The following is a 27,658-nucleotide window of genomic DNA, read 5'->3' as shown; positions in this document are numbered from 1 at the left end:
TTAAAGCCAACTTTGCATAAAAGTTTTCCCCCTTCCAGTTTGATTAAAAGGCAGACTCCAAACCTCTCAAAAGGCAGCATAATGCCGATCCTAATTTTTAAAGTCAGGTTCAAGAGTTTTTCAGGGTCCTCATGGTTCCAGTCATCTCAAAACCTCAGGAACTGCAACATCTGTTTCTGGATTCAGGGGTGGAAAGAGAAGCCCCTGGAGATCAAACACTGGGCAGAAAATGCAAACGATTCACAGAGATTTTAATGAGAGAGGATCCAGCTTGATCCAGAAATGCAGTACAGTACAGTTTCCAGAAATCTCATTGCAGATCAACCTTGTTGATTTTTTAGACTCGAAAACCTTCCAGTCTTTCTCCAGTGCACTAAATTCAAAAAACATAAAAGGGAGGTATCGAACACTGTCCCGGATTGAAGAAGGGTTCAGAACAAAGGTGGACTCAGGGAAAAGTAAGGGCACCTTTCTAAACCTGGCTTCCCAAGTGACATTCTCCAGATGTTTTGGACTACTTTTCCAAAAAAAAAAAAAAAAGGCTATGCAAACAGCGGGGATGGTCAGACTGCAGGCATGGCATGAGAATGGAAGGCATAAGCCTAGGGTCAGCCAGATTCCTTCAGAAGGCATCATTGGAACAAGAATATTCTTGTTCTGTAGGAATAAAACTGAATCATGACCCAACAGTAGAGTTTAAGAATTACTCAGCAGTAGAAAGTCATAACACCCTGGATTGCGTATTTTTGGCCAGTGGAGTATTTCTTACCCAACAGGCACATGTGAAGCTGTGCAAGTCACAAATAGATGGGGGGATGAGGACCATCTGAAGAAAGGGGCCTTGGGAGACAAAGCAAATCCTGCAGGTGCGTCCACGCTGAGAAAAAGTCTCTGTGATTAGGACTTGTCCCCCAAGTTAGGAAACTCCCAAACAAGATTCTGAGTGACTTTGCTCATAAAACCTCCCCTCCTGTTTCCTTCTCAAGATGGAACTGATCCACAAACTGCACTAAGCCATCAAACTGGCTGTTTTATTCTGAGGAATCAAGTTTGTGCAAAGATGAATTAGGAATCCTGGTTTAGGGCGGATTGCATGGTTGCAAACCCAATGCCGTCTCTTCCTTAAATGGAGGGAAAGAAAGCGTAGCCTTGTGCAATGGCTCAGAGCAGCCAAGGGGACGAAGGGGATAACGGGAGCTCCCCACAACCCCATTTCTGAAGCTGCCCTAACCTTCCCCCGATTTCCATGATTTGGATTCAAATCGTGGTCCTGAACCCGGCTTGCGTCCCTTCGGTGCAAAGGCAGTCCGTGATCTACTTGAAAAACAAGGCTTCGCATATCTCTCTCGTCTGCTCGGGCGAAGAGACGCTGTGCCCGAGGGTTCTGGGGTCCGTGTAAATTTCATAGTCGTTCCCACCCTGCGAAGGAGACCAACAATGGAAGAAATTGATCCCAAGAAATGGCCGAAGAAGCCCTCTTTGCCCAGGAAATGTGCTTCTCTGCTGCCCTTGAACAAGCAGCCCAGGAATATTGCTGTTAAAAATTCCACTGGTTTTCAGCAGCTATGTTCCAGAGGGAAAAGTTCTATACAAGTAGTCCTCAGCTTACAACCTTTAGATTAGTGACCATCTGAAGTTAAAACAGCACTGAAAAAGTGACTTCTGACCGTTTTCCACACTTATGACCATTGCAGCACCCTGATGATCACGTGATAAAAATTCTCACGCTTGGCAACTGACGGTCGCAGCGTCCTGGGGTCACGTGATCCCCTTCTTGTAAGCAAAGTCAATGGGGAAGCCAGATTCTGTTTGATTAACTGCAGTGATTCACTTAACAACTGGGGCAAGAAACGTTGGAAAATGGGGCAACACTCCCCCAACAACTTTCTCGCTTAGCAACAGAAATTTTGGGCTCAATTGTGGTTGTAAGTCAAGGATCATCAGTGCAAGCAGTCCTTGACTTACAGCGCTGCATTTAGCAACTGTTCAAAGTTACAACAGTGCTGAAAAAGGGGCAAGACCGGTCCTCACACTTTTGACCATCAAAGTTACATGATCCAAATCTGAGCACCTGACATCCGTCACAGGTTTACGCTCATTGCGGTGTCCCCGGATCAAGTGTTCACATTTGCGACCTTCCCAGCTGGCTTCCGAGGAATATGGATTTGCTCTATGGCCACGTGATTCATCTCATCTGCACTGATCTGCTTAACCGTGGGAAAAGGTCTAAAATGGGTTGCAATTCACTTAACAACCACCTAGCTTAGCGACTGAAATCCTGGCCCCAATTGTGGTTGGCCAGTAGAGGACTAGGTGTGGAAGAGAAGTTTTCCCCCTTTGATGGGCTCATAAAAGATTGCAGTGGTTTACTTGCAAAACCCCCCCCCACCAGCTTTCCTTTTCATTATTTCAAAAGTTTCATCGAAATAAGGAGGCCATCCCTTGCCACTCTGCTTAACTGCCGCCATTTGTAATCAGTTCAGTTTGCAAAAAGAGAGAGAGAAGGCTGTACATTTAGGTCTGGCCGTGGCTGACGTTAAGAAGATAGACAAGGCCTGGATGGCAGGAGAACTCACGTCTGAAGGGTAGATTTGGAAACTGGAAGCCCCCCCCGCCACCCAGATGCTGTGGCACCAAAGCAGCACAAGGCTGTGCAAAAGCAATAGCACTTAGACTTATATACCTCCCCATAATGCTTTACAGCCCTCTGTAAGCAGTTTACACCAGAGTCAGCCTTCTGCCTCCCAATAATCTGGGTCCTCACTTTACTGACCTCAGAAGGATGGAAGGCTGAGTCCACCTTGAGTGGTCAGGATCGAACTTCTGACTGTGGTCAGAGTCAGCCTGCAATATTGCATTCTAACAGGAAGGAAGGAAGGAAGGAAAGGAAGGAAAGGAAGGAAGGAAGGAAGGAAGGAAGGAAGGAAGGAAGGAAGGAAGGAGGGGGGAGGGAGGGAGGGAGGGAGGAAGGAAGGAAGGAAGGAAGGAAGGAAGGAAGGAAGGAAGGAAGGAAGGAAAGGCAATAGCACTTAGACTTATATACTGCTTTACAGTGCTTTACAGCCCTCTCTGAGTGGTTTACAGAGTCAGCCTGTTGCCCCCAACAATCTGGCTCCTCATTTTACTGACCTCCGAAGGATGGAAGGCTGAGTCAACCTTGAGCCGGTCAGGATTGAACTGCCGGCAGTCAGCAGCCTGCAATGCTGCATTCTAACCTCTTATGGTCCCTTACTCACCGGCATGGTCTTATCTCCAAAGAAATAGATCTGCTTGAACTTGTCCTGGGCAACAATTCCTAAGCAGTACCGCTTGTCCCAACCATTGGGGAAGACATCAAAGCTGATCTGCCCTCCTGCAGAGACAAGAGAGGAGAGGAGTGCGATGGGATGGGTGGGCCGAGCAACAGAAGTGACGGAGCTGATCTGAGCAAGGGTAGCGTGAATGGAACAAAAATCCGAAGACGCAGAATGCAGGAACCCAAGAGATGTTCAGTCCCGACCGTAAATAGTGGCATCCCTGGTTCAAATGTCCCTCCAATGGGGCAATGCTAGCTCTAATGGGGGGAATTCCAGGGTTTCAAAACTCCAAGAAGAAACCCTCAGTTGGACATCTCTGGTCAGTTATGAAGCTGTGGTAGATTATAGGTAGCCCTTGATTTACGATCATTTGTTTAGCGACCATTCGTAGTTACAACAGCACTGAAAAAGGGGACTTGTTGCACTTACAACCGCTGCAGCCCCCCCTCCCCCCACACAGCCAGGGGACCAAAATTAGGGCACTTGGCCACTGGCATGCACCTATGACGGCTGCAGGGTCCTGGGCTCACGGGGTCATTTGTGATCTTCCCAGACAGCTTCCCACAAGCAGAGTTAATGGGGGGAAGCCAGATTCACTTCATGACCATGTGATTCACTTAACAACTGCAGTGATTCACTTAACAGCCGTGCATAAAAGGCTGTAAAATTAGGTGAGACTCACTTAAACAATCACTTTGCTTAGCAATGTAAATTGTGGCCATAAATCAAGGTGTCCCAAAGATGTTTTTTCAGGAGGCAACTGGACTTTCTTGTTCCTCTTTGAAGACATTTCGCTTCTCATCCAAGAAGCTTCTTCAGCTCTGACTGGAGGCTGGGGATTGGAGCTTCAGTCAGATGAGAAGCGAAACGTCTTCAAAGAGGAACAAGGAAGTCCAGTTGCCTCCCAAAAAGCATCTTTGGGACAACTGTGACCTGGATGATGGAGAATCCCCCTAGTCATAAATCAAGGGCTACCTTTATATATATATTTCTGGGCACGTCTCTGGGGAACCTCTGCACCTCACAGTAAACCTGATCAATTATGGGGTGCTGGTGTGTTGCTTCACCCTCTTATGTAAACTTTTCAGCTGTGAAAGAGCCCACCTGGAAGGCTAGCAATGGGGTCTGTGTGTGTGTGATACCAGATTGACGCTGGAGCTTCAGTGGAGGAGGCCCAATGGGGAAATGCCACCAGCTCTCAGCTTGTCAATTAAATGTGCTGCTTTAAGGTCAGCATTTGTTCAGTGCTTTCTGAGCTAAATTTATCGGATAGTTGAAACTCTGCTGTTCTATTTTGTGCTACATATTGTTAAAGGAGAATAATAACAACAACATCTGCTTATCCCAAGTCTTTGGGAAGGACTTGGTAGGTGGGCAAAAAATGCCATATCCAGTCTGAACAGCTGGCTGGCTGTTACAACTACAACAACGTTCCACCTGAATATCCTGACTTTGCAAAAAAACACCTTACTCAGAACTGCCTATGTACTCAGAAGCTACTTTAACAGCTGTTAGGTTCTTGGTTAGGACTTGAACTGTTAAATTTTTACCAGTCCCAGATTGTGAATCAAACTGAAAATTAAATCTTAAATAATAATTAATTTCTACACAATTGCAGGCTAAGACCGCAGTCCTTTGGTGGATGGGGGGTGGGTGTCATCATCTCTGCAACTCTTGAGTTGTCACATCCCTCAACAATCTTAGTTTTAATCTGCAAATCCACAGCAAATATTAGTTGCATCTTCCAAAACTCAGCATCTCAGTTGACACCAACACTTTTTTGTTTTGTTTGTGAAAGAGGCAACAATTTGCATTCTGCTAGAGGTGCTCCTCACTTACCGACCATTAGTATAGCAACTGTTCAATGTAATGATGACACTGAACAAAGAGACTTACAAACAGTCCTTGAAGTTCCATCCACTGCAACATCCCTGTCGTCACATGAAAATATTCGGGAGTTTGGCAACCAGTTTATTCTTCTGGCTGGTTGCAGCATCCAATGGTTACATGATTCACCCTTTTGTGATCTTCCCTGCCAGCTTCCCACAAGCAAAGTCATTGGGGAGGCCGGCAGGAAAGGTCCCATGTCACTTGGTTTAAGTCTCCCCCAGGCCTTGCCGGGCTCATCCTCTGCCTCCCTGGGCAGGTGCAAATTCAGCTGCCACCACTTTTCCAGCCACTGGCCTGCTTGCAAAGCTGCCTGGCACCTGAAACTGCACCTGAAACTTTTTCAATCAGAAGTCTTCTAGTCCAGCCCCCTGCTCGAGCAGGAGAACCTATACCATTTCAGACAAATGGCTGTCCAGTGTCTTCTTAAAAACCTCCAGTGATGGAGCGCTCACAATTTCTGGAGGCAAGTTGTTCCACTGGTTACTTGTTCTCACTGTCAAGAAGTTTCTCCTTAATTCCAGGTTGCTTCTCTTTTGATCAGTTTCCAACCATTGTTTCTTGTCCTGTCTTCAGGTGCTTTGGAGAATAATTTGATCCCCTCTTCTTTGTGGCAGCCCCTCAGATAGTGGAATACCGCTATCATGTCACCCCATTTACTTATTTTAGTCTCCAAGCTTTTAATCATCTTAGTTGCTCTTCTTTGCACTTTTTCCAAAGTCTCAACATCTTTTTTGTAATGTGGTGATCAAACCGGGGTACAGTATTCAAGATGTGGCCTTACTAAGATGTGGTACGTGATTTTGATTCTATGCCTCTGTTTATACAACCGAGGACTGTATTAACTTTTTTAGCTGCTGACTCGTGTTTAAATAATCATCCACTATGACTCCATGGTCCCTCTCAGTTACTGTTTATGAGCCAGGTTTTGCCTAATCCGTACTTGTACCTTTGGTTTTTCCTGCCCAGGTGCTGGGCCCCCCTCACTGACTTTGCTTGTTGAAAGCAACAGGACCTCCTCACTGTACGGCCCACAATGATTGCCGACATATAAAAAGGAGGAGGCAGCAACGTAGACTGCAAGGATTGCTACTGCTAAGCGATGTGGTCATGTGACATTATGCTTTTCAACCACATTGTCTGTGAATGGAAATTCTGGCCCCCAATTGCCGTCGTAAGTTGAGGACCACCTGCACTGCCAAGTCAGCCTGGTTTTATGCAACTTGGTGACCTCCACCTGAAATGGGTTTTAAATCCCAGCGGGATTCTGAGCACCCTGGAAAACAGCAAATGGTAGAAAAGAGACAGGCTGTTGTTCCCTTCACACTGGCTGGGAAACAATGGAGCTTTTTCCTCCAAAAACAGACCATCCACTAGGCTGGCACAGAAGAGAAGAAGGTCTTCCCTTAATATTTTTTGGATCTTCAGTCAATTAGGATACTTTCTGAATGCAGCTGTTTCTGTTCTTTAAAAAGTGGTACCTATGGAAAACGTAAGGCCTTTTCCTGCAAAGTCACGCCGTAAATCAGCGACAAATCTCTCCCGGATCTGTTCCCTCTGTTCAAGAAATTAAAAAAGAAAATCCATCAGTTTAGGAAAAACGATGATTTCCCAATAGCCTGGTGCCACAATCACAAAATAATTTACACCGAGATAACTTTCTATGTCATCGTAGAACAGCGGCCCCCAACCTTTTCTATACCCCGCGCCCCTAGAATGCTTCTGATATATTCTTGCACCCCTTACAAAGGTGCGAAATAATGGCAACGAATTATGCAGACACTATAATTTTGAAAACCCATTTTCGAACCCCCTGGAATATCATCTCGCACCCCCAGGAGGGGCGAGCACCCCTGGCCTTGATGGAAATATGCAAAAACTCTTTCCTAGGCAAAAGGGCAAAACATTTTTTAAATCAGAACAAGGAGATAACATTTGTGGCTCAGACGGAGGCCTTCCTGATTCATGGGTTTCTCATCCTCAGCCACTAGACTTCAAATCCCAGAATGTCTGGCTGGGGAATTCTGGGAAGTGAAGTCCACCCATCTTCAAGTGGCTGAGGATGAAACACAGTGGACTGAAATATATAAAAAGGAGGAGGCAGGGCAACACGGACTGGCAAGATACTGTTATTTCAGCCAACCTCAATAAATATAATTTTTAGCCTTCTTGTGGAACTGATTTCCTAGTCTAGTCTGGTGGAACCAGTTGGTGGGACTGACAATCATCAACATACCTAATAAATAGCTAGCACAAATGTAGTTACTTTGGTGTAATTCAACCGAATTCAAAGGAAACGACTTTTGAGCACACGAGATTTGCACTGTAATCCCACAATTCCATGTCTGTGCCCCACAGACCAGCTTCAGAAATGGTACTATGAGGCCCTCAACTTATAGACAGTCCTTGTCGTATGACCACAATCAAGCGCAAAATTTCTGTCGTTAAGGGAGACAATTGTTAAGTGAGTTTTTACAACCTTTCTGGCCACAGTTGTTAAGTGAATCACTGCAGTTGTTAAGTGAGTAACATGGTCGCAAAGTGAATAGGGCTCCCCCATTGATTTTATTTGTCAAAAGGTTGCAAAAGGTGATTACATGATCCCGGGACACATAAGTGTCACGTGACTCAGAATTTTGATCATGTGGGGATACTACAATGATTGTAAGTGCGAGTCACTTTTTTCAGTGTTGTAACTTCGAACGGTCATTAAACATACTGTTGTAAATCAAGGACCACCTGTATTTGCAGTTCCCAGAAAAGTCTAGTCAATTTCTAGGAGTTTGGGTAGATGTTTGAATGGTGAAATAACTGATTTTGTCCACCCATCACATCTCTTAAAATACCCCAATACAGGCAGTCCTCAACTTATGACTGTTCGCTTAGTGACTGTTTGAAATTCCAATGGACCTACCTGGTGGATACTTGTGACCCAGATCTGAAGTCCCAATGGCTGGGCACCCTGCGGTCACATGACAGAAGTTCAGGGCTTTGGCAATCAATCAGGCAATCACGTGACCTCATTTTACAAGTTATTTTTTTCAACTTATGGTTTTCGGTGAAACTGCAGTGGGCTAATGCCTCCTTAAGTAACACCAGCTGCCTGCAATTAGTGCAGGTTCGCATCCCACCAGGCTCAAGGTTGACTCAGCCTTCCATCCTTCCCAGGTAGGTAAAATGAGGACCCAGATTGTTGGGGGCAATAAGCTGACTTTGTAATAATGCCGCTTGGGTGTGTGTGAAAGCCCTAATAAGCAGGCATATACATGGAATGAAGGCTACTGCTAAGCTTGTAAGCCGCCCTGAGTCTTCGGAGAACGGCGGGATATAAATGGAATTAAATGGAATTAAAATAAATAAAATAAAATAAAAAACCATTGGTTCACTTAAGAATGGCAGCATTTGCTTAACAACTGTGGATTCGCTTAATGACTGCCACAAAAATGTCGTAAAATTGGGTGAGTCACCGCCCCACTCTACAACCATCACGAGTTCCAACCATGATGGGCGGGTCCCATTACGGTTGTAACACAAGGACTTCCTGCTTAGCTACGGTTCAGTGAAACCTAAAACCTGACTCAATTCCTGCCTCCTCTCCCTTGAAACACTCCAGATCAGTAAGAAGGCACCAGAAGGATCAGACACGAGCCCCATCACCTGCCTTATCGAGCTCAAAAAACTCCATCCGTTCCACTTGGCTACAGCTTCTGCCGACGGGGGAGACGTTCAGCATCCCATTTCGGAATTCAATGAAAGTGCCCCTAAAAAAGTGGGGGGAAACCCATGTATATGTAGTTGGAGAACAGAATAAACCAAGCCCACTGGGCGAGGGGACAGCAGAGATAAATGACTTTTTCCTGCCTTTATTACTTTTACAAATAATTCAAGGCAGTGAACACACACACACACACACACACACACACATATTTTCCCCCTTCTCTTTCCTCCTATTTTCCACACAACAACCCTGTGAGGTGGCTTAGGCTGAGAGAGAGGGACTGGTCTAAATCCTCTGTGGTTGTTGGAACCACACGCCCAGGGCTTTCAGCTAGAACAGACATGTCAAACACAAGGCCCGGGGGCCGGATCCGGCCCGCGAAGTGGTTTCATGCGGCCCGCGAATCCATCCTGGAAACAGTGAGGGAACGGCCCCCACTGCCTTGGCCCTGGCCCAGAGACCCTCCTTCTGCCAGAGAACCTCAGATCTGTCCCACTCCTGCCCAGGCCCCCATAGGCACCCTTGATGCCAACGATGTAGAGCTGGCCATGCCCACCCAGTAGGCCATACACATAGCCACGCCCATCCAGTCGGCCACACCCACCCGGCCCCTTGAGGGCAACTGCAATGCTGATGCGGCCCTCCATGAAATTGAGTTTGACACCCCTGAGCTAGAATGATTTGATTTGAGCAACTAGGATGATTAAAGGCCTGGAGACAAAAATATATGAAGGGCGATTACAGGAACTGGGTATCGCCAGTTTAGAGAAAAGGACTATGGGGGACATGATAGCAGTATTCCAGAATTTGAGGGGTTGCCACAAGAAGAGGGGCTCAATCTATTCTCCAAAGCACCTGAAGGCAGGAGAACAAGCAACGGATGGAATCAAGGAGAGAAGCAACCTGGAATTAAGGAGAAATTCCTTGACCGTTAGAACAATTAACCCGTGGAACAACCTGCCTCCAGAAGCGGCGAATGCTCCAACACTGGGAGTTTTTAAGAAGAGACTGGACAGCCATTTGTCTGAAATGGTATAGGGTTTCCTGCCTGAGCAGGGGGTTGGACTAGATGACCTCCAAGGTCCCTTCCAGCTCTGATTGATTCTGATTGAGCCACACTCCACCAGAGTAACTGCATAATAACCAAAGGGAATCTATCCATTTGTGGGGTGTTTCTACCACAAACTATAATGTTCAAGAGCCATATCGCACAAAAAGGACCAGGAAGGCAGTGTTCTCCTTGTTTATTGTAGCTGTAGGATTCCATTTTCTCCATACAGGTGCCTTGCAATAGAAAGCTAGCACTCAAGAAGTATTTATCGGGGTTCCTTCCCTATTTGCTAGTTTATTATATACTGGGAGGGTTTTTTTTACATAAATCCAGACTCACATGTTTATTCTGCATGGAGGAACACATCTGATACTGGTTAATTATTTTGTCAAGGAGCAGAAAGTGACACACTCTTTTATTGACTCGCTGTGTAACAAAAGCCAGAGAAGGCTCTAACTTTCATGCTGTGGCTTGCCCAGGGTGCTGTGTTCAAAACACTGTGGTCTGATGTTGCAGAGTTCTCAGGAAATACTAAACAAAATAGTTACCATGCGCCTTCTCCAAGGAAGAATTGCATATGGGTAGTCTCAACTTACAACTGTAATGGAGCGTGACCATTACAGTCATATATTGTGACTGTTGCAAAGCAGAGACCCAATCTTATGACCTTTTCTGCAGTGTTTGTTAAGTGACCACCACAGTTGTAAAGCAAATCAATTGTTTCCTATGGGCTGGTTTTGCTGAAAAACTGAAGTAAATGTCAATTTTCAGCAAAAACATTCTAAAATGCTGTTGTTATGTGACCATGGGATGCTGCAAATGGTTGTAAATAGTAAGGTTTTACCTGTAAATGACTTTTTTTAGTATTAATCATAACACAATGCATGTAATCGCTTTATATTTAATGTAATCCACTTTAAACCTGACTGCAAACATTAGATTTCTTTGTCAGAGTTGTCAAAGTCTGGAACATGTTACCCCATTCAGTTGTCTCAGCTACTAACTTTTGCAGTTTTAATTCTAATTTAACTTCTGCAAACCTCACATTTAAGAGGTTCCTAATGGGGCACCCATAAGTAAGTGCACTGACATGCCTATTGCCCCTGTCACATTTTAATCACCCCTGTCACATTTTACAAATTTGTTTGAATTTGTAATTTTCATGTGACAAGTTAAAAAATTTAATTTAGATTTTTTTAAAAAATTAAATGCAGGCTAGTTGCCAAGTGCCCTAAATGCAGTCATATGACCATGCTGCTGCTGTTGTAACTTTGGAATTGGTTCATAAGTACCCCTGGGGAGGTCAGTCGTAACTCTGAACTGCCACTAAGTGGCCAGTCATAAGCTGAGGACTATCTACAAAGCACAAATGCACATACCTTTTCCTGGGGAGCTTAATTTTTGCAATGTAGCTCAGGCAGTAGTTAATCAAATCCTGGAGCAGCTCTTCCCCCAGATGGTCTTGGATGCTCTGCCCAGAAGACGCAAAGAAGAATCACACCAGAGTCCCAAACCCCAAGAAGCAACTCTCAAGACATCAAAACACAGCAAAATACTTTCTGGGTTCTACTTCTCAAAGCTTTGAAGGTCTGTTTCTTCCTGAATCTGGAGGATTCTTACTGACCAGGCAGGGATCAGATGGGAAAGGTCCCCACAGGGTGATTTTTACACGGGTTCAGCAGCCATGATTAGGCTAAAGGTCCTTGTTTCTCACCACAGCTAAACATCTTTTCTTTTCTTTTTTTTTTTTGCAAAAGAACAGTATACCTTTCACCATTCACCATTGTTGCCAAAGTAAGTGACAAATGGGGATGTCCAAACAGGCAACCAAACAGTCAAATAAAGGCAAATTATCATAAATTAATTACGTTAAATTAACCTAAGGGGCAATCCAAAGAGCCCCTGTGAAGCCCAGAAAAGACCAAGGATGCTCCAGGTGGCCTTCAGGAGCGGGAGAGCTGAAGGATGAACAGACCGTTTCTCGGAAAGGCAAACGGAATATTCTCCATGCTGCAACCTTTCCTTCAGGTCCCCAATAAGTAGCCACTCACCCTCCGGGACTTAATTGATTTTAAATCCACCTATACGTGAGCCATTCTCACATCTTTGGGCCAACCATTTCACAGGTTAATTCTGCCCTGGTTGAAGAGGCATTTCTGTTGATGTGTTCTGTGGAGCAGGCCGTGAAGCAGAGCCAGAGTTAGAGATGTGCAAAAACCTTTCAAGGTTGACATGTTCTGAACCCCAAAAGAGGCTCTTCTGAGGCCAGAGTGACCCCTTGCCTTGTACATTTGGAGAAGCCCGAAATGTGAGTCTGGACTGTTTCAATCCCAAAGTATTTTAGTTAGCTAGTTAGCTGTCCAATTTATCAGCTGCCCATCTCGTCAAGCAAGTGACTGGTGCCGTACAACAAAGCTAAACAGTCAAAAAATACCTAAATATTATAATTTATTAAAAACAGCTGTAGGTTGAAGACTAACTATAATTGAACAAATGAAGGAAACCTTCTTTCTGAGGGGCGTACAAAGCCTGTAATCTATAGGTGAAGGAGTGATAGAATTTGGGGGCAAAGTTAAAAGAGGAATCAGAATTCCCTTGACTCTTATTGAACCCCAAGCAAGGGCTAACCGCTAGTTAAGGAGATTCCTGCACGATTAGCCATAAATCAGTTTCAGCGGATTTCCACGTGCCTGAAAACAATCCCTGAAAATGGAACACTCCACTTCCTTTTCACACTGCACCAAGATTAATTTGAGAAAAACTACCAGAAAAGCAGGGTTTAGAGAAAAAGGAACGGAATGTTCTGGACTTCTCCAGAACATTCTGTTCCAAGAAAGATTTGTCCATCGTTTTCTTCCTTATCACTTTTAGAATCCCCCCCTTTTTTTGATTTCAGGTCTCTGATATTTATCCTGGTAACAAGACAATCTCTCAGTATGATATGCTGTACTCAGACATTATATCCTTCTCCATTTGAATTCCATGCATTTTTAAATGAATATGAGGACTGGTTAAAGATTGTGAGAATTTATAAGATAAAATGTTCATTTGTACTCTCTTTTAGTCCTCTTTTAGTCTCTTTTGAGCTCTCTTTTAGTCCTTGACTTACGACCATTTATTCAGTGACTGAAGTTGTGGCAGTGCTGAAGGAAGGGTTTTATGATTAGTCTTCAAAGCTCAAGAAGTGGCTTTGGGTAATGAGGAAAAAGTTGGCAAGCACTGCTTAAGGTCTAATCCTGCATTAATATCAAAATATCAGACATTACATGATATGTCAGTTGATCCTAACTTACAAACCTGTATATGAAGAAGTTTTCCATCTTTGTATGATACCAGGCCATTTTCTGGGAAAACGTAGTCATATTTTCCAACCACTGCCCTCCAGAAAAAAAGAGAGAGAAAACAAAGGAGCTTTAATTTTTATTTATTCAGAGAAAATTTCCATAAAATTAACAGAAAATCTTCTTTCCTATTCCCTCTTCTGAATTCACAAAGCACCTGATTATTATTATTATTTTTTTAAAAAACAGTCTGTACAGCCACCTCAAAGCAATTGGATAAATTGATTACATGACGATGTGCGGTAAATATGCCCAAGAATAACTGACAATCTCTGTATCTCCAGATGACAAAAATTACACAGAGAACTGGTGTGTTACAAAGCAGAGTGACAGTTTCTAAAATCATGTTTATTTACTGTACAAAAATGCCTCCGGGCCTGAAATAGACCAAACAGTATCTTTAAAAACGAAGCTGGCAGGGTGGGTGCCACCCCCCTCTTTGGAATAGGTTCAAATCAATGTTTGCTTTGAGCTGGTCTGTATCTCTCAGCCAAACTCCCTCAAAGGGTTGCTGTGAAGACAAATTGTCTGGAGGAAAGGGGATGGGGCAGAGGGAGTTGTACAGTAGCAAAAGTGAAGGCAAGAAGGTGCTTTATAGCCCTTAATATCAGCTATCAGCAGACCCTTAAACTAAACTAGACAATCCGTGCCCCACCGAGTCATGGTTTCAGAGATATTGTCTTACTTAAACAGGGAAACAGAATGACAAAGGATGGGCAAAAAAGCAGTGGGAGCAAGAGGGACCTTCGACTTCTTGCTGTCTTCCCCACTGAGTTTCCTTGTGGAAATGTGATGGACAACATCAGAAATTTTCCTTCCTCCCTCCCTCCCTCCCCTTCGCAGTAGGCAGGCAAGTGCCTGCTGCTGGGTAAGGGAGGGGCAAGGGATTGCAAGACTGGCTGGGAAACTGTCACAGAAAGTTGGAAATGAAGATCACATGACCGTAGCAGCAGTTAGTAGCACTGAAGGACCGCAATTTCCCCAAATTTCATACCCTCAAGAATCATGGGTCCCAGATTTTGAATACATTCTGTAAGTTTGAGAACTTGGCTCAAAAACTGTTCCCCTATGATTCATTGTTTTGCCCATATAAAGGTCAGGGAAATAAGAATGTTAGTAGTGGATAGATACATCTTTTTCTCAGATTATATTGCCAATTCTGGTAAAAGGGACGGCTGTTTTAAGGAGTCTGCACCTTAAAATACCAAAGGATGATCTGAAGATTGTCTTCAAATCTAAAGCACTTGAAAGATTGAATAAATGTAATAAGCCACTAAACAAAGGAAGCTGAGGAACATCCTCACTGGGGGTTCTTTTGGCACCCTTGTCCCCCCCTCAAAACCACACCTAACATCCAACTTGGTGCATTTTTGGCATTACATCAAGATGTATTTCTACAACTTGATTCTAAGTGCCAGGTATTTCTACAACTTGATTCTAAGTGCCATTTCTATATTGGAATAATGGATCCCCCTTCCAATGCCTTTTATTAATTGCATGTTATTTCTACTCTTCTTTTTGTAAAGCTGAAAACCATTTTTGAATACCGTACCTCTTTTAGACTCTGTATTCTGCTGATGGTGTAAATTTCTTCTCCTGGTTAGCGACAAGCCTTTGTAATAAAGTCACCATTAAATAATAATGACTCCCAAACTGTGACTTTGGGCGCAACACAAACTGTTTATCCAATCAGCAGCTCTGCTGTTTTCTCTTAAGGCTTCTTTCTCAGAAAGATAGTCTCTCTAAATTCACAGATGCTAATTAGCCATAGGGATGAAAAGTTGTGGAGAGATTTCCTGCCCTGATTTCAAGCCGCATGGTTTTTCCAATCTGAAAGTAGGAATGGACTTTTAATTCAATTTAAGGCGTGCCCACTGCCACGTGGCACGTTCTTCAATCTGCTTGGCTGACAGGCAAACATGGTATTTGAACCAGCTGACCTCAGAAGCGAATGCAATAAAGAAGGTGAGAACAGCTGCCCAACCCAGAATGGCGATTCATCAACTTTGCCACTCCTGGATCGGCTTCCCACGCCTTCACCTTCTCCTTTCTACTTACCGTCCTCGCCCAGTTGTTCTTGAATCTTTTCGAAGTCTGAGCCTCCCACCACGCCGACTTTCACCTTTTGCCGCAAAGCCTGTAGGAAATCCGCCATCTCAGAAGTGATTTTCTGGATCGGTTGAAAAGAGAGAAATCAGCAGAGAAATCAGTGTGCCAATCCAATCAAGCAGGGATTATACTCACAAGCTCTCTTGGTGATCTCCCTTATTACTTCCACACCATTCATTCATAATGTGGATTTCTTTCCATCTTGTTCTGTGAGGTAGGAGGGGACGCCGTGAAGTGATCCAACAAAGTTGAATGAGCACACCTTAGGCCCAACTTTCAAACTCTCTTAACAAAGTTAAGAAGGGACCCTGGAGGTCTTTTACAAGGTAGGGCAGTGTATTTACAGTATATAATGAAAGTGAATCAATCAATCAAATTCTCACAGCCTACATAACTGCAGGTGAAGAAATGGAGAAACGACTTTAATAACTTTTTCTACCTTTGCCACAAGGAAATAAAATGTCTAGCTTATCAAATCAGGAAGTGGTCTTGAATTAGAGACAATTTTGTCACCATAACTACATTTTTATTCTACTCTAATCATGGTCCTTATCATTAATTCCTTTTAAAAATGGTAACTGTCATCTGTGATGAAAGTAAGGTGAGGAGTTAAGAAATGAGTTAAGAAATCAGAACTGCTCACAAAAACCAAGGTGCTAGTAATCAAATGCCCCCAAACTACAAAGTTCAACAAACTCACAACTAAGTTGGGATAAATCACTCCAAGCAAGGAACCATCAAGAGTTAAACAAGAAACAGGGCTCCTCCATCTAGGCTGCCACGACTGAGGATGCTGTTTATTCATTCCCATCCAGGTTTACTTGCTTCTCATTACAAAGAGAGTATCAACCATTAATTGCAACTATGTATTAAAACTGTGATAAAGATTAAATTCTGAAGAGGAGCAACCCAAGATGTAATGGAATACTATGTAATGCATTAAAAGCCTGGCCAGCAGGCAGCTTTCAGCTATTAATCAGAGAACAATTAATAATAATACAGGTAAGTCCTCCACTTACAACAATTTGTTTAGTGACTGCTCAAAGTTGCAACGTCACTGAAAAAAGTGATGACCGTTTGCAGCATCCCCACGGTCACGTGATCAAAATTCAGATACTTGGTGACTGGTTCATATTTATGACGTCTCGGAGTCACGTGATCCTTTCTTGTAACCTTCTGACAAGTAAAGTCAATGGGGAAGCCAGATCCACTTAGCAACTGTGTTACTAACTTAACAACTGCAGTGATCCATTTAACAACTGGGGCAAGAAAGTGTTGTAAAATGGAGCAAAACTCACTTAACGACTGTCTCGCTTAGCAACACAAATGTAGTTGCAAGTCGAGGACTACCTGTAACTGCCACCACCTAATTGCCAGGCAGTTGTGTAAACGGCAAAGACAGCTGCACTACTCGCTTGTAGCAGTTTTTAGGCGAGGCACTGACTGCACAGCCCTCTTCCCTAACAGGTTGGTCCCGAACTTAAAGCACTCTGCCCACGCTCAGAGGCACCCTTCTGCTCGCCATCCCCCGAGTCCCACCTGCCGAGGCGCGGTCAAGGTGCCGTCCACGTCGAAGAGGCAGAGAACCGAGCCGCCGCCCTCGCCCTCCATGGCTCTGCCCGCCGCCAGCTCAGCGCCGCGGCTCCTTCGAACGGGATACGCGGAGCAAAAACTACAGGCCCCAGCATGCCTCTCGGCCGAGGCGACGCTACGCACGCGCGCCCCTCCCCTGCAAGCACGGCGGAGGCCTACGCAGACGCGTAGAGATGGGAGGAGCGGGCGGCGCTCGTCGCTTCCGGTTTTCCTTCGGCTGCCGCCCAATGCGGGGCGGAAGAGTAGTGGGGGAAGCTACGGGGCTCGGCGGGATGTGTTAGGTGCGGTTAGGGCAGAGTTTCTGCATCCTCTGCAGCTTCAGGAAGGGGGGACTCCAACGGCCAGAATCCACGAGCCACCATGACTAGCCCCCCCCCATTTGAAGTTAGAGGTTGAGAAGCGCCGATTTACCTCAAAGTAGCACCTGCAAGCTTAGCTCCTGGCAGTCGAGGGGAGGCTCCGAACGAAAAGAGAAAGAACCCCCCCCCGGGTTCTTCCTCCAGACATTCCCCCATGCTAAGAACAGCTCCCACTTTTGCATTTTTTGCATTACTAAAAAAGAGGAAAACCTCGTGCTGTCCAGGAGTGTACTTTGACGATAAAGATTCGTTCGTTACGTTTTGCTCCCAGCTCGCCTTTTTCCCTCGCGGACCAGACTCGGAGCACCGAAAGGGGCTGCAAACCCCCCCCCCCAACAGGCGTGTCTTTGCTGCCATCTGGTGGCTGCGCGAGGTCCGGCAGCCCCGGGAATCCCAGCCCGCAGGTGACGTCAGCCGCCTCCAGGCGCGGACACCACAACTCCCAGCAGGCAGCGCGCCGCCCCGCCTCCCGGGCTGTCTGCACGAGCTCCCGGCGCATTCGGAGCCTTGGACCGCAGGGCCCATCTTCCCCAGAGAGGAGCGGTGGTGGGCTTTAGGGGATTGCCTTGCACGGACGGGTGGCGGGGGCGGCGGTCACGTGTGCAAAGCGAGGCTTCTTGCGTGGTGCATCGGGCGTGGGGTGGACTCCTGGCGGAGTGGAGACCACCCAGCGAGACCACTCGGGTGCGGGAAGGGCGGTCCTGGCAGATCTCCAAACAGCCAGGTTGGGTCTGGGGGCCGGTTTGGAGAGGAGACCACCAGGAATAGTGGGCACCTTGACCTCTTTATCACAGCATGTCGTTTTCTATGACAATACGGGTAGTCCTCAACCTATGCCACAATGGAGCCCAACATTTCAGTTGCTAAGTGAGACATTTGTTTTGCCCCATTTTACAACCTTTCTTGTCCCAGTTGTTAAGTAAATCACTGCAGCTGTTAAATTAGCACGGTTGTTAAGTGAATCTGGCTTCCCCATTGACTTGGCTTGTCAGATGGTCCCAAAAGGGGATCACGTGACCCCCGGGGACACTGTGACCTTCATAAATATGAACAGGTTGCCAAGCAATTTTGTTCACATGGTCATAGGAATAATGGAAAGTTCGGAACTGAAAAGCAGTCGTAAGTCACTTTTTTCAGTGCTGTTGTATCTTTGAATGGTCACTAAACTGACCTGAATTGTTGTAAGCCGAGGGCTATCCGTATGCTTCCATCAGGCACTGAATTGTAAGCTCTGTGTCTGGTTTTTGCTGCTGCTTCCTTCTAAGGTGTGCATGGGGCCTGCTAGTCTGGCTGGCACCCCTGGCATTTCTTGGTGGTCTCCCCTCCACAGACTCAGTTGGGCTGAGCCTGCTATGGCCAGCCTCAGCATAACAAATGAACTCTCTTTTGACATGGAAACAATTTTCTTGTCCGTATAACAGTTATACTTTGCCTCGGTTTCCTCCCAAAATGTTGTAGGTTTTGCAGTCTCGCCTAAGCTCTGGGAGTTGCTAATGGACTCTCATCCAGGTCCTAACTGGGTTTGTTTGCTTACTTTCCAAATCCAAGCTTGCTGCTGAGAGGCTGTTAAAATGGCACCTTCCAATAGTCCCATGGGGATGATGGTGGTTGTAGTCCAACACATCAGAGAAGAGCAGCCTCAAGACCTACAGAAGAGGCCGGAGGCCATGCTTTGGGTGCAAAAGGCTGGAAAAAATCCCATAATATTACTGAGTCATTTTGGCTAGGAAGCCATTTCTTATCTTGGACAGACCAGCAGCATGTTGGGGAACCTGAGAGTCAGTCCCCACTGGTCACCTTGGCCCACCTCACATGGTTGTTGTGAAGACAAAGCTAGGCATGTCCATGGAGATTCTCAATCATCCAGGTGACAGTTGTTGCAAAGGTCTTTTCTTCCAAGAGGCATCTGAACTTTCTTGGTTGTTTTTTTTTGCAGAAGTTTCACTTCTTATCCAAGAACCTTCTTCAGTTCTGAAGAACTGAACTGAAGAAGCTTCTTGGACGAGGAGGGAAACGTTTTCAAAGAAAACAACCAAGAAAGTTCAGTTGCCTTTTGGGAAAAAACAACTTAGGGACAAAAGCTAGGAATGGGAAATATAAAGAATCAAATCGTTGTAGCTACCTGGAGGAAAAACAAAATAAGATATCCTAGCCTTTAATTAAATTATAGCTTCTATTTTTTAATTTATGAGCCTGGTCACAAATGTGCTGCTTTCTGAAAAGACACACAATTGCTGTGAAAGTTCTACTCCACTTTACAACTGGGTGAAAACCTATCTCTTTCATTCCAGATGAAGACCCTTGTTGGTTGCGCCCGTTGGTGTTTGGTCCTCTTCAGGCCCTGTTGTCTTCCAAACAGCTTTGCTCCTCAGTTGTGGAAAAGAGGCCACCAGGTGCTCCATTCTTTTCGAAGTTCTACAATTCTGCAACAGGGAGGTAGCCGGATGCCCATCCTTGGCTGTGGGCAGCCCCGCTGGCTGGGTAGCCTTGACTTGTCTCCACACGATCCGAAGCCACAGTCTAGCTTTGAAAGCTCAGAGAAATTTACCTTGATGTACCGATTCCCCGGCATCAGGTTGGTGAAACTCTTCTCGAGGCTGAAGGTGGTGCAGACGGGCCTCGCGCTGGTGGTCCTCCCTCCGCTCTGCTATCTCCACTGGGTAAACCAGGTTACTTTCGCTGAGGACTTCTACGCCACAGGCCTCTTCTCCTTCACCCTCGTCTTCCTGTACGCCATCAGCTTCTTTCTGCAACGGGTCATCGGCTTCATGTATCTGAGCGAAAGCGGGACTCTCTTGAAAATCTCCCACTTGACGTTTTGGGGGAAGAGGAGGGATTTCTGCTGTCCGGTCGAATCTGTTGTGACCTTGGGAGACGGGGAGAGCAACAGGCACCTCCTGGAGTTCAGACAGCAGGACCAGAAAAAAGTCTTGTATTTTTCACTTCTTTGGGGGCAGGTTGTGAATCACGAAGCCTTTGGCAAAGTGTTCGGTGTTATTCCTAAGTGAGGGGGAGGGGGGAAGAGAAATTTTAACATCCACAATGTCCCAAAGATGCTTTTTCATGAGGCAACTGGACTTTCTTGCTTTTCCTTTGAAGATGTTTCGCTTTTCATCCAAGAAGCTTCTTCCGTTCTGACTGTGTGGTGGGGAATGGAAGGATCCACCATCCACTCAGAGCTGAAGAAGCTTCTTGGATGAGAAGAGAAACGTCTTCAGAGAACAAAACAAGAAAGTCCGGTTGCCTCGTGACAAAAGCACCTTTGGGACCACCACGATCTGTATGATGGAGAAACTCCATAGACATTTAATATCCAGAATATTTTGCACTGAGGATTCGTAACCTTGTTAGCTAAAATATAAGTAGTCCTCAACTTACATGGGTGCCCAAAATTTATGTTGCTAAGTGAGACATTTGTGAAGTGAGTTTTGCCTCATTTAACCACCTTTCTTACCACAGTTGCCAGGTCTGCAATTGGCATTAAACCCCTCCAGTTACTTTCAGTTGTGAGAAATCAACAATTGCCACCCTACTCTGCCTTCTAGTGTTTTGTTTCTTACATCTGCTGGAGAATTTCAGCACTTCTACGCCAGAATAAATTCTCTGCTGCTGCAAAAACTGAATGTGGTGGCGTTCTTCATTCTCAGTGTCCATTTCTTGTGTTGTAAGAAATGCCAGACTCTAAAATCCAATGCTGGTGTTTATTTATATATTTTCTGTGTTTAAAGTGTAAACTTACTAGGATTAGACAAAGATTTGAAGGGATGTTTCCATTTGATGAAGCTTTGATTATTTCGTGATAAAGAGTCATGAATTAAACTATGTGAACATTAAGAATCAACATGAGCTTGATGGCTGATAATTTATCAAGATAATAAACAGTAAATAATTACAAAATACTTTTCAGAGGTCATTCTGGAGACAGTATCTAAATGTTTGTGGGGTGTATATAACATGAGTAAGTCCTTTGGAACCGGGCCACAGAAGTGGCAGGCGAGTACACGGGCACATCCCCACTTGCACAAGCAGCAGGCAAGTACATAGGCGCATGCTCCATTTGCGTGACCGGTGTGTGTGTGTGTGCCCACTGCTCGTGCAAATGGAGCTGTGTGCACTTGCCATCCCCTCCACACACACACACCCTATGGCCGGTCTGCAAAGCCGGAAAAATGGGGGAACTCTACTTTAGGGTATTTGTGTCCTATATTTCAATACAGAACTAGTTACCATAATATATATTATAATTGATGATATGGAGTATCCTTTAATCAGATATATAAAGGTGAACACACACACAGTATTTTCTTTTTAATCTAACTTATTTCAGTATGAATTAATTTGAGAAATTCCCTTAAAACTCCTAGGATATTAAAGAATTCAGTTTGGCTTGCATTTAAACTAGTTATCAGGCTATAATGACTGCCCCAAGGTAAACTTTGATACTTGGTGGATGGACGTGACACAAAAAGGGAGAACAAAGTAAATCTTTCCAATAAGAAAGTGCACCTCATAAAGGCATTTTCAGCTATGCAAGATTGAGATAAACTTCTCGTCTGTGGCTTTCTGCAGCTCTTCTTCCAGCCATTTTGTTTTTGTGGGAAGACTCTGAAGATGTCAAAATACATTAAGAGTGAGAAATATATATCAGCTACCCCACCACTCATATCGGGCTTCTACACCTCTTACGAGGACAAGAGATCAGGCCCACCCAAAGTGGAACACAATTCCTTTCTAAAATCTAATCAGTCAGGTATGAAACTCCTTTGTATTTTATGGCAATGCACACTCAACAGACTGCTTATCCAAGTAGGAAATTTTACGTAATGTCATTCAGAGCTTTTCAACCTGTGGTACGTGTACCACCAGTGGTACTTTAGCACCTGGCTGGTGGTACGCGAGCCCTAGCTAATTGTAGTGAGGGAGGGAACCAGTTAAAGCGGAGCCACACAGACCTGGAGCAGATCAGCTGGACCTGCAGAGCTGGCAGAATCCCCAGGATCTGCCGGATGGCGACATGCCAATTGGAGCTTCTGGCGCACCCAGAAGAGAGAAAGAGGTGGAGGGCGGAGAGAAGGTATAAAAGGGGCAGACTGAGAACAGAAGACGCTTTTCTTACCGAAGCAGTGAAGAGAGACAGAGCAGGTTTCCAGTTTACCAAGTCAGCCGACATAGACGTGTGGAGGACGGCTCTCGTCTTCCATGTCCAGTTTGGCATTGCTGGGGGGGGTCCTAAAAGGGCCAAAGAGTCTCCTTGGAGGGGTGACCAGATAGAAGGGGCTTTTGCAGAAATGCAGGGGAGCCGCAACCCCCCCGTTAGTGCCTGCATTCCCTTTGTACCGGCAGACGAAAGACTGGCCATAGTAATATGGCCAGTTACTAGGCTGCAGACAGCCGAAGTCAAACTTACCATCAGGCAACATTAAAGCAGCGTGGAAGAGACAGGGGTAAGATTCCTCTCTTATACCTTAATCATTTTCTTTTCACCTATATAAGCTGCTAAGTATCTTCCCCCCTGTGGAGAGGGAGGGGGGAATTCAACCCTCCCTTCAAATAAGGGGCAAGCAAGCCCAGGGGTGTTTTTTTTAAAAAAAAAGTTGAAAAAAAAACGAACTAAAAGAAAAGAATTTTCAATGTACTTGGGGGACACCCAGTGGTTAAACCTGAAATTGCAATCTGACTTTCACTTTAAAAAAATCAAGAAAATGTTAAATATAAATATAAGAAAACTATTAAATGACTGATGGATAGCAATGAGAAGTATGTTAATTTAGATAAGAGATAGTATGTATTAAAGGAAAAGAGAGAGAGGAAGTATTGGTTACAACAATTTGGAGATTTGTAATAATATGTATTTGTCTGAAATGGAACTATTGTAACCCAGACACCACGTTGCTTTTTAAACATATTATTGTAATATTGGAAAACTAAGAGAGAGAGAGAGAGAGAGAGAGAGAGAGAGAGAGAGAGAGAGGCGCCTGTTTTCAGAGGAATAGTGAGCGAGTGCCTGTTTTCAGAGGAAGGGTGAATGAGCAAGCAGCATGTTTTTTGGGGAAGGGCAACCAAGCAAGCAAGCGGTGTGTTTATCAAGCATGTGTTTTCAGGCAAAAGTTGAGTTAGTGAGTGAGCTGGGCAGGAGCCCAGGAGAGCAGCTACAGCTGATCTGCGTTTCTGCGGAGCCACCCAGAAGTGCAGATCAGCTGTAGCCCAGCACTGATCCTGGAGCTTCTGCTAAATTAGCAAGCAGCATGTTTTCCGGCAAAGCGTGAGCAAGTGAGCTGGGCAGGAGCCCAGGATTGGTGCGCACAGCTACAGCTGGAAATTAGCTGAAGCATCAGACATGCATTTGCACAGCAGATGCCTTAGTTGTTTTGGTACAGCAATTAAGTCAGACAGGTACAGTGTCAAGACTGACTTCTGCTTTCACCTATATTCCACTTTGCTCACAGCTTGACAAAGAAAAGAGAGGTGAGATGGAATGCAAGGGTGGGGAGATTTGCGTCAGAGCATTGCCAGTTTCCATCAGACCATGCTTCCCCCCCTCAAGGACACATCGAGCAGGTGGGCTAGCTTGGTTTGCTGGCTTCCCATAACAAATGAACAGAAGTAATTGGTGGACATAATGGATTGCAGGTGTCCCACAAGGAAAGTGGGGAATTAACTATGCTAGGTTTTGCATGAGAAACCCAGAGCTGGTTTTGCTTCATCTATGCCAGGGGTCGGCAGCCTGAAACACTGAAAGAGCCACTTGGACCCGTTTCCCTCACAAAAGAAAAAACTGGGAGCCACAAAATGCGTGTGTGCATGTGTGTGTGCACGCGCGCATGCACGGAATGGGGTTTGATTGAAGAGTGGAGCCTAAGGTGAGACATGCACTGGCCCTGCCCCCGTTCAGCTCTGGTATAGACGGCTCTGCCGTCCTGGCTTCTTCTCCCCTCGGAAAAGACTGCTCTCCCCCCACCCCGCGCTCTCCCTCCCTGGGACTTTCTCTGGGAGGAATTGGAGTGCGAGGAATTTTTCTTCACAGCTCGCACCTCCTTCTTCAGGAAATCCTTTGGCAAGCCAAGCCTGCAAGTAAGCACGCCCTATTGTTGCGGCCAAAATATGGATGCTCTAATATCAATAGTAATCTTATTACTCCTTGCAGTGGGACTTCTTTGCAGCTCAACACGACATAAGACCTCTCCAAAGTCACTGCATCTGAGGTCCAAGAGTTGCCTCTGGCTTAGCATCTTCTGCGACTTCACATGCACAACCACTTGCTCTTTCACGCCCTGCCACCACCCAGCAACTGGGGCAACCAAGGTGGGAATCTCCCTGGCATTTTGGTGTTCGCCTGCCTCCCCTCCCTTGCCTGCAAACTCCCGCCACCCCTGCCTCTCCTCCAGGTAACACCTGCCAGCCCCCAGACGCCTCGTGAGTCACCCTCCTGACTCGGTCCACTCAGGAACGGTGCAAACCCGCTGCCCCTCTCTCGGTCCCCTTTTCGCTGCTCTCCTCCCGGCTATCACTTCGGCACGTGCCCAGCCTGCCCAGCTCCCTTTTCCACAGCGCTCACTTTGTTCCCCGATGAACTTCCAACTCCGCCCACGCCAGACTCTTGGGGCACCGCTCGCAGCAGAGCAGCTGCCTGGCACCTCTTGCCAGGTGGTGCCTCCGGACAGTGGTATCCCAGGATCGTGACCTTTTGGTAGCGCACGAACAGCATTGCCCAGCAGCAGCTCCAAGGCCAGCCGTGCGCAGGGGGAGAAGAGTAGTAGTATGGAGGGGGAGAGGAAAGGGTTACCGCAAGATGGGCGGGCCAAGCAATAAATAGCCCGCCCGAATATTTATTTATTTATTTATTTTATTGGATTTATATACCGCCCTTTCCCAAAGGACTCAGGGCGGTTTACAGGGTATTTAAAACAGGAATACAAAAGTTAAAAACAATTAAAAAAATTACATCAATCCCTAAAAAAATAAAAACCCCAATTAAAATTAAAATTAAAATTCTCAGCCTGGGCCAGAGAGCTCGAAGAGCCAGGTCTTCAGGTCCCGGTGAAATGAACGGAGGTCGGGGGCAGTCCTAAACTCCACGGGCAGCTGGTTCCAGAGGGCAGGCGCACCCACTGAGAAGGCCCTCCCCCGGGTGTTATCCGCCGGCAATCTTTTACCGGCGGCACCCTGAGAAGACCCTCCCTGTGGGAGCGCACTTGACGAAGGGAACTTGATGTCAGCATCAGGTGTTCCCTCAGATATCCCGGACCCAAGTCATTTAAGGCTTTATAGGTCATCACCAGCACCTTGAATCTCACCCGGAGGGCAACCGGGAGCCAATGCAGCTCACGGAGTAGAGGTGTTACATGGGAGTATCGGGAAACCCCCATCACAACTTGCGCGGCCGCATTCTGCACCAGCTGAAGCCTCCGAGTGGTCCTCAAGGGCAGCCCCATGTAGAGACCGTTGCAGTAGTCTAAACGGGAGGTCACGAGCGGTCCAGGTAGGGTCGCAACTGGCGCACCAGGCGAACCTGGGCAAAAGCCCCCCTGGTCACGGCTCCTATATATCTTCAAAATTGAGCCGTGAATCCAGGAGGACGCCCAAGTTGCGAGCCCTATCATAGAGCTGGGGACATCACAACTACAAACGCCCATGTGACCAAAACACTGGCTTAGAGCCGTCGCTTCTGATTGGCCCAGGGCAGAGAGGCACGTGCACTTTGCGGACTTCTCCATTCTATTCATGAAAAGTACGAGTGGCTAGGATGGAGCATGTGGGTTCCAAACATACAACTGTGTGTAAGTGCACGCCCTGGGTGCCTGGCTGCCCTTTATTTTGCTTCTCAGGCGGAGGAAAAGGCTTCAGAAGTGTTTTTGATAAGCTTGGTTCCTCTTGTGGCTTCGATTACGGTACCACGCACAAATGTCCTGCTTGGGCGTGAACATCGCTGAACGTATGTGAAATTTAATTCCCAAATAAAAACAACATGTCACAAGTAATGAAAGTCCCTCTCTGGGAAGAATTGAAGTGTGAGGAGTTTTTCTTCACAGCTCGCACCTCCTTCTTCAGGAAATCCTTCAGCAAGCCAAACCTGCAAGTAGGCAATTGTTGGCATCCCTCGAGGTTGCTCCCGGGGTGCCATCTGGGCAGGAATCTTCGGGCCAAGGCCTGCACCCTACCCTGGCCTGACCCATTGCAGGCTGTGCCTACGTCTGCAGTCCCACTTGCTCTTTCCAGCTCCAGAGCTAGCACTTATCTCACCCAGAGCTCCCACGTTTCCCTTCCTCCGTACATAAATTCTACCAAGGATCCATGTGAACCAGGAGTCTTGGAAGACCCAAGTGCAGAAGAGGTAGTGAGATAGCTGGAGGGTTTTTTTGCCCAGCAGAGCTGGCAAGGAGAAAGAGGTCAGTGGGCCAGGCAGGCACCACGGAGGAATCTCTCAGAAGAGGCCCCAGAGATCCGCCGCCCACAGGGACCGAGAGGGGAAGCTTCCGAGACCCCCAGCGACCCCCCCCCCGCGCTAGCAGAGGCGGCGGTGGAGCAGGGCAAGGGGAGACCCGCTAGGCAGGGAAGAGGCGGGCCGGGGGCACCCCGAGTGGCCACCCCCAGCAGCACAGCAGGTAGAAAAAGGGCCCACTCACCTTTCCAGTCCTCCCGTCTCTTCCACTGCTGCCACCACGTGCAGTCCGAAGAAGCAAAGAGGTTTATGGGCAATCCCACAAACCAAAGAAGTTCAACCACTCAATTCAAACTTCGCGAGGTGTTTTTTTTTTCATGAGAAGTTTGAAAATTGATTGGTTGAACTTTTTTAGTCCCGCTTTTATTTGGACTTCACATGGCAGAGGAGGACTAGGAGCTGCAGGAGACGGCTGAAAGAGCCGCATGCGGCTCCGGAGCTGCGGGTTGCCGACCCGTGGTCTATGCCAATATGGTTTATTCAGTAAAGTTTATACTCTTGGTAAAATAATGTCCAAGGAGTTTCTTCTTCTGTATCTACCAACTGGACAGTTGACATACAGACTCCAATGCATAGTTAAGAGTGCAGGAAAAACAATTGCCACCAGCCTGCTTTTCATTGAAGACCTGGATATTGTGCGGGTCAGAAAGAGGGTTGAGAAAATATCTACAAATCCCTCACATCCTGGACATAAACTGCTGCAACTCCTTCGCTTGGGACACCACTATGGAGCATTGATTGCCAAAACAACTAAACACAAGGACAGTTTTTTTCTCCCTTGCCATCACTCCGCTAAAGACTTAATTCCCACAGCACTGTCTCATGCCTAAGGATATTTACCCATGTACAGTAAGGCTGTATTGCT

At 46.1% G+C, this 27,658-nt stretch overlaps 2 protein-coding genes across 3 annotated transcripts; one reads left to right on the top strand and one right to left on the bottom strand.

Moving 5' to 3' along the window:
- Positions 1-230: 230 nt before the first annotated feature.
- PMM2 (phosphomannomutase 2) lies at positions 231-17,051 on the bottom strand. 2 transcript variants are annotated; one of them, XR_014493664.1, is made up of 9 exons: positions 16,942-17,051; positions 15,352-15,463; positions 13,250-13,326; positions 11,332-11,423; positions 8,845-8,944; positions 6,665-6,740; positions 3,237-3,352; positions 1,232-1,419; positions 231-373 (listed from the first exon to the last, which is right to left on the bottom strand). XR_014493664.1 is itself a non-coding variant. In XM_083372625.1 (8 exons), exons 1-8 carry the CDS (start codon positions 17,011-17,013, stop codon positions 1,315-1,317), a joined length of 750 nt encoding a protein of 249 aa, XP_083228751.1. In that variant the 5' UTR covers positions 17,014-17,051; the 3' UTR covers positions 231-1,314. The 2 variants fall into 2 exon arrangements, 1 of the variants encoding a protein (XP_083228751.1); XM_083372625.1 differs by having other exon boundaries at positions 231-1,419.
- Positions 17,052-19,798: 2,747 nt separating this feature from the next.
- On the top strand, positions 19,799-20,362 carry TMEM186 (transmembrane protein 186; the record flags this gene model as incomplete). The annotated part of the gene is made up of 1 exon (XM_083372423.1): positions 19,799-20,362. One exon carries the CDS (start codon positions 19,799-19,801, stop codon positions 20,360-20,362), a length of 564 nt encoding a protein of 187 aa, XP_083228549.1.
- Positions 20,363-27,658: the final 7,296 nt, after the last annotated feature.

Source organism: Vipera ursinii (assembly GCF_947247035.1).
Source record: "Vipera ursinii genome assembly, chromosome: 13".
Taxonomy (NCBI): Eukaryota; Metazoa; Chordata; class Lepidosauria; order Squamata; family Viperidae; genus Vipera; species Vipera ursinii.
The sequence above is the reverse complement of the archived record's forward strand: the minus strand, read 5'-3'. Positions and strand labels throughout refer to the sequence as shown.

What these genes read in the sequence shown, in the direction of transcription:
- PMM2 (XM_083372625.1), bottom strand. Translation starts at nt 17,013, where the DNA reads ATGGAGGGCGAGGGCGGCGGCTCGGTTCTCTGCCTCTTCGACGTGGAC. An exon ending in GAAAACTTCTTCATATACAG is followed by an intron (nt 11,424 to 13,249) that starts GTTTGTAAGTTA and finishes TCTTCTGGGCAG; the next exon opens with AGCATCCAAGACCATCTGGG. An exon ending in ATTAAGCTCCCCAGGAAAAG is followed by an intron (nt 8,945 to 11,331) that starts GTATGTGCATTT and finishes CCACTTTTTTAG; the next exon opens with GGGCACTTTCATTGAATTCC.